The sequence below is a fragment of the Rhinolophus sinicus genome, linkage group LG03 (assembly GCF_036562045.2).
Source record: "Rhinolophus sinicus isolate RSC01 linkage group LG03, ASM3656204v1, whole genome shotgun sequence".
NCBI classification, from domain to species: domain Eukaryota; kingdom Metazoa; phylum Chordata; class Mammalia; order Chiroptera; family Rhinolophidae; genus Rhinolophus; species Rhinolophus sinicus.
In genome coordinates, this window is record NC_133753.1 from 42,331,955 (window position 1) to 42,345,697 (window position 13,743).

Sequence of the window (13,743 nt, forward strand, 5' to 3'; positions counted from 1 at the left end):
GTTCTGGGTGATTTGTCTAAAGCCAGATGCCGAATAAGAGGCAAAGCTAGGATTTAAACCCAGGGCTGTGTGGCTCCCGTTTCACACGCCCACCCTCCAGCAGGCTGAGCAGGCCTCAGACCACTACCCAGCCTTTGTCTGTATCTACGTCCCTCTGCTCCAGGGGGCAAACTGAACACACTCCCACTGCCCCAGGAACCAGGGTGTCTCAACAGCTTCCAGTCTCCCCTGGCAGATCCAGTCGGACCATGGCAAGTCTGCTCCCTCCTGCCCCATGCACTGCCACTGCCTAACATTTCTGGGTTAAAAGAGGCTCGCTGTGAAAGCATGCTCTTTCTGTGACCACTTACACAGGAAGAAAGCTGGATCAGGCTGGTGAGGGCCATCACCCAAACCATGGATTTCCTGTGACTTGAGACAACATTTCGACCGGCCTGATAAAGTGCTTCCCCAGGGGCAAACGAATCAGCCTCTCCAGCTGCAAAGCCGAGTCTACGGGGGAAAAAAAAGGAGAAAAAGCAGAGCAGAAGAGAGACAGCAACAGAGAATAAAAGGCAGAAGGGCCAGCAGGCACTAAGAAGGGCCTTCTACTACCAAAGTGCAATTCCAGATTACGCCACAGGGCGTCGCCACAGTCAGAGATTCTGAGAGGGAGGGGCGGGAGCCTCAGAATTCTGCGAAGTACATCAGACCTCAAAGCTCGGCCTGATATGGCAATCCCTGTACCCCAGAGGTGAGGGGCCAATTTACAGGGAGGCACGCCTCCTTTGTCTAGAACCAGGTTGGCAGGAAACACCGGATTTTGGGAGAAGCCTCCATCAATACCAGTCTGTTCTAAAAATTGATCAATCTGGTTGCAACAAAGCTGGAAGGATTTGCAAGGGAATTCTGGAACTAGTGCTTGAAACTATTGGGCCTTTGCAAACATGATTCTATTGCAGAGGGGTGCGTGTATGTGTGTGTGTCTATGGGGGGGGAGGGTTATGGCTGTTTTGTTTTTGCCTGGGTGACATTGCAGGGATGTGGACATTTGCATGTGCTGGCCCCTGGCCCTAGCAGCATTTTGCTATCTGGCTGAGCCCTCTGAGCTCCAGATGTGTCTGAGAACCACTGTCTGCTGAGCCTCCTGTCTCCAGCTCTGACCTCCAAACCCCCTTCTAGGCCTGCTCCATGCTGCTCTGCCCTGCCACAGCACCAGCCACAGCGTGGCTCTCATAGCACAGCTCACGTTCCCCCAGTGATGACAATTCTTTTCTCTCCCTCACAGCACTGACCACAAGGCATTTCACTGAGCAAGTATTTGGGTGCTGTGGATGGATGAACAAAAAAGTCCCTACAGTGACTCGTGATGCATACCAAACACCATGTAATTAATTAAACTAAGGGAGTGATGTCTTCTTGGGCTTTTGGGTGGTTGGCAGGTATGAGTGGGACAGGTCTCCATCATCTCACCTGGCTCTAAGAGCCACAGAGAGGTCACACAGTCTCTCATTACCCCTCTCAAGTGCTACAGAAGGAAGCCATTTTCTGGAATATTATTCTGCCATAAGAAAAGATGAAATAGTGCCATTTGCAGCAACATGAATGGATCATGAGATTATTATGCTGAATGAAATAAGTCAGACAGAAAGAAAAAGGCGAGAACCATATGATTTCATTGATATGTGGTATATAAAACTGTAAACAACAAGATAACAAGACAAACAAATGAAGAAACAAAAACTCATAGACACAGACAATATTTTAGTGGTTACCAGAAGGTAAGGGGGCAAAGGGGTGGTAGATGAGGGTAAAGGTGATCCAATATATGGTGACGGAAGAACTGACTCTAGGTGGTGAACACACAATGTGATATATAGATGATGTAATACAGAATTGTACACCTGAAATCTAACTTTACTAACAATTGTCACCCCAATGAACATTAATTAAAAACAAACAAACATAAAACCCACAGCTAATAGATACATGTTTACATGTGTGTTAAGCACTTCAGAGTTATTTAAAGGTAAATTAAAAGCCTAGACTAGCTTCTGTTATATCAGGTATCTCTTTCTGTCAGTGTGGTCAAGGAATTCAGCATTACTATTGGTCTGAAGAAACCTATCGAGAAAGTAACTAGAGCAAAGATACCACTATGCCAGGGCCGATTACAAATGAAATGTGGACTTTCTGTGCCATTGTTCCTTTCTTATTAGCTAAATACATTATTGTCCACACATAAATATTATTTATTGGCTTGCTAATTGTTTAGTAAGAGAATCTATGTCTGCCTTTCTCTACCTGGACTCAATGTCATGCCTGTGAAGAAAAATGTCTGAGTATGAAAGCACGAGCTCATCTCTATCTTCAGAACAATTTTTATCTTGGAAATAATAATCAGCTGTTAGAAGATGATGTTCCCTGGGCCTTTGTTCTTACCAGGCAGCTAGAAGCTCAGAAAGACAACTGCTAACAACAATGAAGCCAACTTTTTAATAGACAAGTCAGCATCATTGGTTTTATTAGCTCCTGAATTTTTCTCCTGCATGTGTGCAAACTGAAATAAATTGTGTGTTCAACTCCACCCCACCCCCAAAAAAGTAAGCAGTTTTCTCGACCATGTTCTGAACTAAATTCCATGATAATAAGGACTAAAAACAAGGCAGGGGAGTCTACAGTTCGCGATGTGGGATTTACCTTGAGGACGTGTACTGTAATGGAGTGAATGCCATTTAGATCATGATAGTCTGGCGAGCATGGGAATAAGGAGAAAGCTGCTAATGAGGTTCCTGGTCTCCTGCCGAGCCCAGAGAAGGAGAAGGTGGTTCTCTGCCACTCCTGGCCATACCGTGGACTCACGGAACAGGAGGGAGAAACAGGAGAGAAATCTTAGAACAGACACTGGAATTGTAGAATGTCCAAACCAGAAAGAACTCACAGGACATCTCCTCAGATGCCCTTGTTTACGGTGTGGACACTGAAGCCCAGAGGGGCAGTGACTGGCCCGAGGCCACACCACAGATCTGTGAAATGCGGGACTCCAGAGGGCCCTGGCCTCCTGTCCACCTGCTTCTCCTCTTTGCCCAGGAGTCATCTCCCTCACTCCTCAGACACTGGAGACAATGAAGATAGGGCATGATGACATGGCCTTGTCCTCATGGAAAGGCTAGAGAACAAGGTGAGGAGAAAACGTCAGGGCCCTCAGAATAGGACGTGCTTCTCCACCTCTGGCTCTGAGAACGTGGTGTTTGCCGCCTTCCTTCCCTTCTGTTCCAGCACAGCACCCATGCCAGTGGTTGTTAACACACCTGGAAGCCCCTTCGGGCATGGAGGCTGAGTCCACGGAATTGTCTCCTGGGGACGATCCCTGTTTGTCACGAGCACCAGGCCAGTGCTCAGCAGGACACAAGGGGCTGCAAATCCCCAGCGGCCTGGCCTTCGGAGCCCCTCTCAGCTGCTCTCCCCCTTGCAGCTGGGCTCCCCTTCTGGAAACCCTGAAGCTCCTTGCTGCCTCCCAACAGTCTCATTTTCTCCGGCCCCCTCAGCTTTGTCCAGGCTATTTGCTCTGTCCAAAGTGCCTTCTCTCCTTTCCAGCTAAAGTATTCAACCTCGCTCAATACTCACTCCTAATGCCACTTTGCAGAACCCTGGGGATCTAGGCAGCTGTCATTTTGTATTATCATTATTTGTTTCCATTCCCTTCCATAATGCTACACGCTAAAGGCCATTTGCCCTGGCCTTCTGAGGAAATGATGACCCCCCCACCTGGACTTTTGGGGGGTCTGCAATCTCTCTCTCTCCTAGTGCTGGGTGCTCTCTGAGGGCAAGGACTGTGCCTCACTCCTCCTGGCATTCCCATATCTTAACATGATGCCTGGAGCATGGCAGGCATTTAAGGACTACTGAGTGGTTGGTTGGATGGATGGGTGAACAGATGGACAGACAGACGGATGGATGGACAGACGGATGGGTGGACAGATGGATGGATGGAATAGACACAGATGTGCCCCATAAATAAACAGAAATCATCCATTTCACTGACAAGAGAAAAGCGCCCAAACACAGGCATTCAAGACATTTCTGGCCAACCTGCCCTGCCAAACAAGTTTGTCCAAAGGTACTAGGTGGGCGTGCCACATGCAAAAGACCTATTCATTGTGCCTGAACAATGGGGGGGGGGGGACTCCTGGCTAGAAGGAAATAATCTACCCTGGTGGCTTATAGGTAACTCGGGAAGCTGGAAAAAAAAACAAAAAACTCAGCAAATGTTCCAAGAATTTGCATTGGGAATTCATGAGAAAGCAGTCCTGGATCCTGAACCCTGGGATTGCTTCTTCCACACCCACGAAGCCTTCCCAGCCCTCTCAGCCCAGAGTGCTCACCTCCCTCTGATCCTAAATCCCAGCCACCAGAGCTATATAGCCCTTCAGGAGCTGACCAGACAGGACAGTGACTCGTCCAATGACCAGACACAGGTGTGTTCGGGTCCCTGGACCATGCCACCATCCGTGAGCCCACACATCCAGGCACAGTGACTCCCAGGCACGCTTCACCTCTCTCGGGCAGTTTTTAGCATCCTTGTTCCTTTCCTATGTGTTACTCCTTGTCTCACCCAAAGCAGGGACTTAACTCTCCATCATCGGTGCAGCCCTCCCAGGCAGCCCTCTGTGCTGGCCTGGGACGGCTGCGCTTCAGAAAGGGCTTTTCATCCCCCAGAGTCCTTGAGGAATTGGGGGAGAAGGGAATAATCACCCTATGACATCTGATTTTATTTTCTACCCTGTGGGCAGATCCTATCTCCTCACAGATTTAGGGGAGCTCTGTGATTTCCAGGAATAGGGAAGAGAGACTTCACTGCCCCCACCCCATGCCCAGGCTTTTCCACGGGACAAAGTAACACAAAACCCGGGTTTGACACTGTGCCTAGAAAAGAGCCTCAAGTCCACGAAAGCAACTGCACGCTCCAACCTGTCCCAGGACAGGTGAGTGGAGGGCAAATTGGGGCAAGCACTTCTGATGCTGCTTAAAAATCTATCCTTCCATTCTTACAGAAAACCAGTTTGTCAAGTTTGTGAAACTTGCCTACCTCTCTGTCCCATAAAACCTGTCACCCAAAGAAAGCTGGAAGTTACAGAAGCATGCCTCTCCCTCCCTCGTTTTCTCCTGGGCAGAGGGAGAGTGGACGGCTGCAGGTAATAGTAATTCTTTGAAGCCTGCAGCCATTTACTAGGAAGACTCAAACTGGCTCACTGGAATTGTGGTTGAGAGGAGGGATGGTTGGGTGCCAACTGCCAGCCTACCTTGGAGCCACCAAAGGCCCCCAGCCTGGGAAGAACCCAGCACCCTGGCACCATCTAGAAATGCTGTTGCCCTGACACCACCATTTGAGAGGTTTCCTAAGTAATTTAGGGAACTGGAACTTTGGGCAGTCACTTTTACAAAGAGCTGAATAAACTACTGTAGTTATCCTCAAAACAATGTCTCTTGCACTCACTCCAATAAGCTTTCTTGAGTGAAAGGAAAAAAAATAGAGGGACTTAGAGCCGGTGAGCTGGGCGTGACTCATGGCCATGGGCTTCCCCTGGAGGGAAGTGTCCAACATGGGAATCTCATCCGTCACCCATCACTCGTATCTAGAGGCAGGCCCAGTCATGAGTAGCAGACTTCCCGTTTACGGGGTGCTCCCGCTGACAGGATCATATCATATGGGGACCAGGCTTGTGCTAGGCATTCTGGGTACATATGTTACTTGTAATCCTTACATCGATTTCAGAAGGTAGATGTGTTGGTCCCATTTTACAGGTGAGCAAACTGAAGGTTAAGGAGGATAAGTGATTGTCTAGTAACAGGACCAGCTACATAAATTGCAGGGCCCAGTGCAAAGTGAAAGTGTAGGACCCTCTTTTCAAAAATCGTTAAGAATGTCAGGACAGTAATAGCAGAGCCTTAAACCAAGTATGGAGTCCTTCTGATCCCGGGGCCCTGAGCAATTGCACAGGCTATGTGTGCCCGTGAAACTGGTCCCACTCAGCCACAGGAAGTCTATGTGGAACTGAATGCCAGGCTCCTGAGTGCCTCTTCTGCTGTCCCTTCCCACAGTCCACGGAGCTGCATGCGAGGTTCCCGTCCCCATGAGGGAATCCCCCCTGAGACACAGTGGCCATGTACCTGGAGTAGCAGGAGAGGCCGGTGCTGACGATGGTGTTCAGCACAGCCAGGGTCACGTAGAAGTCACGGAAGGTGGTACACACCAGCACATCAGGGAACGCATAGGCAGAGTAGGCGATGGCTGAACCTGGGGAAGAAAAACCAGCCTTGCGCAAGAAGCCACGACTTGACTTGGCACTGTCTGGACTCCTTGGGAAGCCCAATCCCTGCGTCTGGCTGAGCCTCACTGTCCCCACAGACCACGAGCAGTTCTGCCACTACACCCTTGCTGGGGCCACCACCCCTGCCCAGATGTCCTCCTTTCTCTTCTCTGCCTACCCAGATCCTATCCTGAGAACTTACATTGCTCCACAAGCTTTACATATATTAACTTACATAATCTTTACAACCATCATCCTGCACTAATCCTCCTTTTACAGATGCCGAGACGGAGGTGCAGAGCGGTTGAATAACTCACCCAGGGGCACACAGTGAGAAAGCAGCGAAGCCAAGCTGCAAGCGCAGGCAGTTCAGCGACAACCCCTGCTTTTAATTACATGCCGTGGTCCATGATGACACCCCAGCGTGCTCAGCTTTGCTCTGCGTGTGACATTTTGCCTGTCCGATGGCATGGGGTGTTCCTTGTGGAAAAGTCAAGGTTGTAGGAGGGAGGACCCTTGCTGAGGTGAGGTGAATCATATCAGCGGGCCCCCAGACTGGCCTCCTGAAAGGCTAGGTGTAAGAGGCTAGCTCAGTGATTTGCTTTGTTTTAGGTTTTGGTTCGTGAGAGAAGGGTTAACGAAGGACTTTCACAAGGCCTGTCTGCTGCAGCTTTCATTTGAAAGTACAGGGGAGACCACTGTCCTTTTCAAAGTGGCCGGGGGTGTCCGGGGGCCTGGACTAATGGCCTCTTCAGGTCCCCTCACCTGCTGAGGTCTGTTCTGGGAGAGCCGCTGCAGGCCATTCAGCCCAGGGTCTATGTGTTTGTTATTCCAAACACATAGAAACTTGGCATTCTAGCTTAAGGTTGAAACATGACTCAGGCCACACAACCTTTGCTTCTGACCCATTTGACAGATGGAGTCTAATGAAGCCAGGTAATGTTCCTAGGGTCACACAGGCCTAGAATTGCCACCTCCCAGATACAGTGCTTCCCCCATTCCAGCAGTCCGCCTGTGAGATTTTAGCTGGGAACTGCCTCCAGGCGGACAAACTCTTCCCTCAGCCTGATACCATGGGGAAGTTCCCATCTGGAGCAGGATATATTTGCTCTGTGTATGTTGACTAGGGCCTAGGTGCCAAGCTCCGTGGGCGATACAAGAGTGAGGCACCTCAGAGCCTGCCAGAAACTGCAGTGGGAAGCAAAACTGATCAGCGCCTCCAGAGAGGTTGCAGAGTGAGACAGGCATTCAGGATGGGCGGGCATCCAGCAAACAGGCTGACCTGGGAAGCCTCCTTAGGAGGTGGGGGGGTATCTGAAAGAGGCCTGAGGGCAGGAAAGGCTTTCCAGGGAGCAGAATGGGAGATGGCATTGGATACCAGACTAAGGAAAATGAACTTCCTCTTTCAGGCAATAGGAACCAACTGGAAGGTTTCTGAGTGGGGGATTATGGTGACTCAAACCTACAGGGTGACCTAGAAAGAGGAACAGCTGGATATCAGGGGGTAGCTGGAGCAAAGCCACCCTCCAAGAATTGAGGGTTTCTGCAGGGTCGGAGGAATGAGAGGGGAGCAGAGGGGTTGCAGACAGAAGCTAGGCGTCCCGGTGGAATCCAGGGGTTCTCGCAACCACTAGACCTTCCTTCCCTGTTTACTGAATACCCCACATCAGGCACTGGGCTATGGGCTGGGAAGCCAAATGTGAAAGATACATGTCTGTATTCAGGGAGGTGCAGAGATGAAGGGACCACTGACAAGGCTGGGAACCAGAGCCACATGGAAATGGATCCACGCCTGGGGGTTTGGAGGAAGCCATAGGCAGGGGCCCCTCAGACTCCTGGGGCCCTGGCTCTGCCATTGACAAGCTGTGTGACCTGAGTCACTGCCCTTCACTGTGCCTCATTATTCTCACCTATGGCGTGGGTATAATGATGGTCCTTACCTGAGGGCACTGCTCTCAGGGTAACTACCTCATCGTGGTGCTGGCTGCCCTCCCACGCTTACTAAGCGCCAGGCACTGCCGGATGTGCTTCACTTACAAAACACATGTAATCTTCATAATGAGAAAGGTATTACTCCTATGAGAAAGGTATTACGCCAATTTTGTGGATAATAGGATTGAGGCTTGACGAGGTTAAGAACCTTGCTCAATAGCATATAACTATGAGGGGTGGTGGCAGCCAGGCCACCAATACCATGTTACACTACCCCTTGCTGACGTGTGTCAGTGCCCAGCGTAGAGCCTCCAACAGGCTTGCTCTTGTCATCATGAGTCTGGGCAGAGGACTGAGGGCTGTGGATGCTGCCAGGCTAAGGAGTTTGGATTTCCTCCCAAGAAACTGGGAACCCTGAAAGGTTTAAGTGGGAAGGGTGCCATGGTCAGAAGGTGTACAAACCTCCCAGCACAGCTGGAAATGGGAGTTTGGGGGAAGTGCAGGGAAGAAGCATTGGGGTCTGAGCCAAGCCGGGGGGCAGAGCCGATTTGAAACATACAGAGAAGAGACGCAACTGAACGTGCTGATTAGAGAGGATGGTGGAGGTGGGATGAGTGGGAGTGAGAGGGAGAGGGATTACTTATAGATTTCTTATAGGATTGAGGATTACAGGATTACTTATAGATTTCTGACTTGAAGGGCAGGGGCAGGGTAATGTGGAACGTCTGTCACAAGGCTTGATGTGGTGTGGACCTCAGGTAAGCAGTTGAACCTAGAGATGGGGGTTTGGGAGCGCCTCCCCCAGAGGTGTTAGTGGATAGGTGAGCACAGAGATCACCCAGGGAGCTGGGCCATATCCGAGCAGGGCCCAGGGACTGGTTCTGAGCTCAGCCATACACAGAGGAGAGCAGAGGAAGGGGACCCATCAAAGGAGACGGAGAAAGGAAGGGAGTGAGGCGACAGGGGCCAGAGAAAGACAGGGGGTTTGAGGAGCACAGAGGGGCCCCTGCATCAAAGGCTGGCGAGAAAGCCTGTGCAGCTGCACGGATCCCGAGAGTCAGGAGGAGGCTGGGGCCTTGGCAACCAGCTTCAGTGAATGGTGGGACTGAATAGCAGAGCATTGAGGAGTGGGAGGTGAGGCAGTAAAGCATGCGTGTGCGTGCGTGCGTGCGTGTGTGTGTGTGTGTGTGTGTGCATGTGTGTGTGTAACATGAAGGAAGAAAGAAGGGCAAATGGGACGGAGGTGGAGGTGGGTTCCTCTTGGACACCCTCCTGGGCAAGGGAAAATGATGCCTTTGCTTTCACACCTAGAGCAGGATCAGGAGGAAGAAGAGGCGAGAACTGGGATACCAGGGGACAGACGGACGCCCACGGGTGGGGAGAGGAGAGGAGACAGGAGGGGACATCACAGTTAAAGGACAAAAGGAGGTGGCAGTGTCCACACCCACTCTCACCAGCTCTGGGTGAGCCCCTGTTCCTGTGGTATTGGGAGCAGATCGCGAACTCTGCGAACTCCCCTGGACCAATGGGGTGTGTGACCCCCTCCCTTCTCTGCCAAGCATGACAGAGACCAGCGCTGATGGGTATACCTGCCTCTCCCTGGCCTGTGGGAGCAGATTGTTCGTTTCAAAGAACTTACGAACTGATTGTTAAACATAGCCATCATTACAAATTAAATGACATAAACTTACAATTAAAATGAATCATAATAACAAAAATAATAACTATTCAATTAACATATCTACTGTATCCATATGGAGGAATTACTATGTACTGTGTGCCTCTCCCCATGCCTGGGCTCAGTGAGGTCATGGTGGGAGCTTGAAGTTGGCCACAGCGGAAGTATTGACACCACACGCCAACGACCACCACAGGTCAGGGCTGTTGTCCTCAGAGAACCAGCTGTTAAGTCCTGCCAGCACACCTTTGCACAAGTCGCTTAGAAAACACTCACTGGGAACCTGGACAGGGCACTGCATCCCCATGACTCTTCTGCAAACCCATCAAAGCCTTATGGTGACACTAGGTCTCAGGGGAAGGGGCAGGTAACTCAGTCCCAGGGGAGGGCAGCGGAGAGCAGGGCCTCACATACCCAGGCTGAAGAGGTTGACGGCACCATAGTCCAGGAAGTAGCAGATGTGCCGGACGTTTTTGGACATGGAGCTGAAGGTGTGTGCACAGCTGGACACAAGGGGATACACGCAGCTGGTGCTCATGTACACGAGTAGAGGCCAGGAGTAGTTGTCATTCTCAACATCTGTCACATACAGAGTGGTCACAAACCTCCACGTGAAGAACCTGGAACACAGTGTGACCCACTCAATGACGGGGGCTGGGGCTCCTTGTATACTCTCCACTTGACTATCTTCTGTCTTCTGTTCCCCGCAGATGGCCCATCCCTACGTGTTCTCACTTTGGTGAAATGCCACGGGAGGGTGAGTGGGGTCCTTTTTTGGTTGGGAATAGGCAAGAGGGGCAAAAAGACAGCTTTTTGCCCAGTCCCCTCCTCCTGCTTATGGTGACATCCCTCTTACAGCATCTTGCCCAAGTGATTCTCCAGCCTCAACTTGCACGCTTTCAGGGATGGGAAGCTCACCGGCTCACAAGGCAGCTCTGAGTATTGGAAAGTTCTTCACTGAGCTGCCATCTGTCTCCCTGGAATCTATCTTCATTTGATCAGCCCTAGTTCTCCCTGACAGGACCATAGAAACAAACCCATCAAACATCTTCAAGCAGTCTTTATAACCCCTCCCTACCCCTTCGAACTTCACACTAAATAATTCCAGTGCATTGAACCATTCCTCATAAGACCCAAATTTGGCCTGGTCACCATCCCTGTGGTTTATCTATGTCCCCTTACAGAAGGCTCCTCAAACAGAAGCCAGCCCCCAGGTGGGGCCTTGAAAGTCTGGAAGAGAACAGGATGTTTTTCTCCCTCTTCTTTAACACTAGTCCTCCACTGACCTCACAATCACGTTTCTGAGTGGCTGAGGCCCACACTGACCCTCAGCTGAGCCTGGGTCTCTGGGCTCCATCTCTACACAGAGATATTGCACAGTTCTGTGTCAGACCTACCTAACCTATAACCCAGTCAAGGGGCTCCTGCTTCCAGGGCTGCCCACTTCCACATACTGCTTGAGAGCCAGCCCCCTTCCCTGGAGCTCTCCCAGGGAAGGAAACGACAAAGCTTTTCACGCAGGAACCCCTGGAGCACCACTAAATCCTCTGGCTGTACTTGTGATCTTTTCCCTCATGTCCCAGCAGAAACAAAGCATAAGCTATTTGCTGTTTCTCAAAAAATATCCTTTGATCATCTGGAGATTATTCCCTAGTCCCATTTCCTTAGGGCATTTCACTCCTGGCTCTCCCCAGCCCTCCTGATACTCTGCGTTGCTCAGTTGGGCCTGGCAGGGTAGCGGGTATGTATGCAATGGGGCGCCTCAGCCAGCGCGGTTCAGCTGTCAAAGAGCTAAGAAGTCATCACACAGGATCTGCGCATGCGGCTCAGGCCCCACAAACAAGGATGTTTGGCCAGCACTCTTTGTAGCGGTACTAACTTCAAAACTGCCTAAGTCACCTGTGGTTCATCTATAAAATGGACACCACGCAGCTGTTCCAAAGCCTGAGAGGCTGTGGGCCAGACAGAGCTCACTGAGGGGGCAGGGGAAGAGCAGTGCGGGAAAGACCTAGGTGCCGGACACACACACACACACACACACACACACACACACACACACACACGTCACAGATGTTCTGACTGTAGAAGAGCTCTGGGAGCAGGTCACCTGGAGGCTCGAGGGAGAAGAAGGGCCAGGGGAGATGCCGACTCTATTCCCTTCTGCAAGTTCCTATTTGTTAGCATTTAGATTTTTAAAGTTCACTCAGGCTTACTTGCATTTAAAATGACAAACAGCCTCCTTGGGCAGGATTTTGCTGCCACCCTGACCAGTTGGCGGGCCGTAGGCTTCTTTACAGGGCCTAGTCCACCACAAGCCTAAACGCTGTCTCTTCCCCTGTGGAGATTTCTGGCACCTTCCTCTGAGTTGTGGCTCTGGGTCTGTCTCTGGCTTCTGATGGAGCACACTGCCTTCCTTGGGCCCATCTCCACCTGCATACACTTTCGGTCCCTCCTACTCTCTTGACTTGACATGACTGAGTCCAGAGACCAGCCTGTGACAGAACTTGCTGTGTAATGTAAGCAAGTCAGCCCCTTCTCAGGGCCACAACTTTGTCTGTCAGTGGTGGTCTGAGTGAGATGGTGGCCACGATGACCACTGAGGGCCTTCCAGCTCTGATATCCTATGACTCGGCCTCTGACTCATCTCCTCTTGTCATACACAGGCATGAGGTGTGTCAAGGTACTGTTAGCCCCTCCCCACTCTCCCTTTCTCAGTAAGGTCTCTCTTCACCTTCCTGGCAACTCCAATGTGTGCATACACATTCATGCTAGAGCTTTGCTCTCAGCTGCTCCATTAAACTGCTGCCTGAGCAAGTGCCTACAGCTGCTGTGTGGCTCTGGAACGATGATGGGGCACCCACAGCTCTGTGCCCAATGCCTTTTCCAATGTCTTCTCCCATAATGCTCACAGCAACCCTGGGGGAGGTGCAGACTACCCTCCTGCTTTGCAGATGGGAAAGTGTGAGGCTCAGATAGGCTGGTTAAGTGACTTGCTCAAGCTCATGACTTTTTAACCAGGGCTTCTGGAAGACTGAAGATCAAATCAGGCCCTGGAGCAGGGAAGACTGGGGAGCCCCAAAAATCCTACCACAATCCATGCCCTAAAGCTCACCTCAACTCCACACCCATACACCATGGGGAGTCCCCCAAATCCCAGCGTGGCATCTCAGCCCTCCCATTCCCAGCCAGGTTTTAAAGAAGCCCCAGTTCCTAGGGATCCCGAATGAGACGGCTGGTCAAAGGGGCTGGAAGGTACCAGAAGGGCAGCAAATGAGTCCAGATGTTGAGGGTCTCATTAGTCATTTGGAAAAGGCTGAGGATACAGGCAGTGGCAGAACTCTGTGGATGTCGGTAGCCAAAGAGGATGCCCTGTTCATGGAAAACCTGTAGGGGAAGAAAACAGGCACTGAGGTGAGACAAGAGGGTAACAGGAAGGTCTCGGGAGGAACATCTCCAGTAGTAAACGGTTTCCTCCCAAGCTGTGCACCTGAACACTTGAGCCTGGAACACTTGACCCCAAGCCCCTTGCCTGTCAAGCTGCTCCCTTCCCTCCACTCCCTCTATAGCTTCTAAAATCCCATGTCCTTCAAGAAGCCTGCAGCCAGCTGGAGGAGAGAATTCAAGGCCATGGCTCCCTTTGGGAATCTAGCCTGTCTTCCATTCTCAGACACACTTACTCATGTCATGAGCATGGCCTTGGAATTGGCTTTGGCACCCTCTGCCTGGGGCCTACAGCCCGGTCCTTAGCCATCTTCGTGGATGACTGACATATATGCTGTCGTACAAGCTGACATGTCCCAGATGTCGGGGGCTGGTGGAAAGATCTCTGCAGAAGATCCCTCC

The 13,743-nt window shown here is 51.1% G+C and overlaps 1 protein-coding gene across 5 annotated transcripts in view; it reads right to left on the minus strand.

The window, feature by feature from the left end:
- Positions 1-13,743, minus strand: part of PAQR5 (progestin and adipoQ receptor family member 5) — a 65,282-nt gene that overhangs the window by 10,797 nt on the left and 40,742 nt on the right. For 3 of the 5 annotated variants that reach the window (XM_019725641.2, XM_074327504.1, XM_074327502.1), the window contains exons 3-5: positions 13,157-13,284; positions 10,315-10,520; positions 6,151-6,277 (exon numbers count right to left, since the gene is read on the minus strand). In XM_019725641.2, the coding sequence (XP_019581200.2) occupies positions 6,151-6,277; positions 10,315-10,520; positions 13,157-13,284 (461 nt within the window). Of the gene's footprint in view, positions 1-350; positions 493-6,150; positions 6,278-10,314; positions 10,521-13,156; positions 13,285-13,743 lie in introns of all 5 variants that reach the window. The other 2 variants (XR_002136840.2, XM_019725642.2) reach the window with 1 other exon arrangement.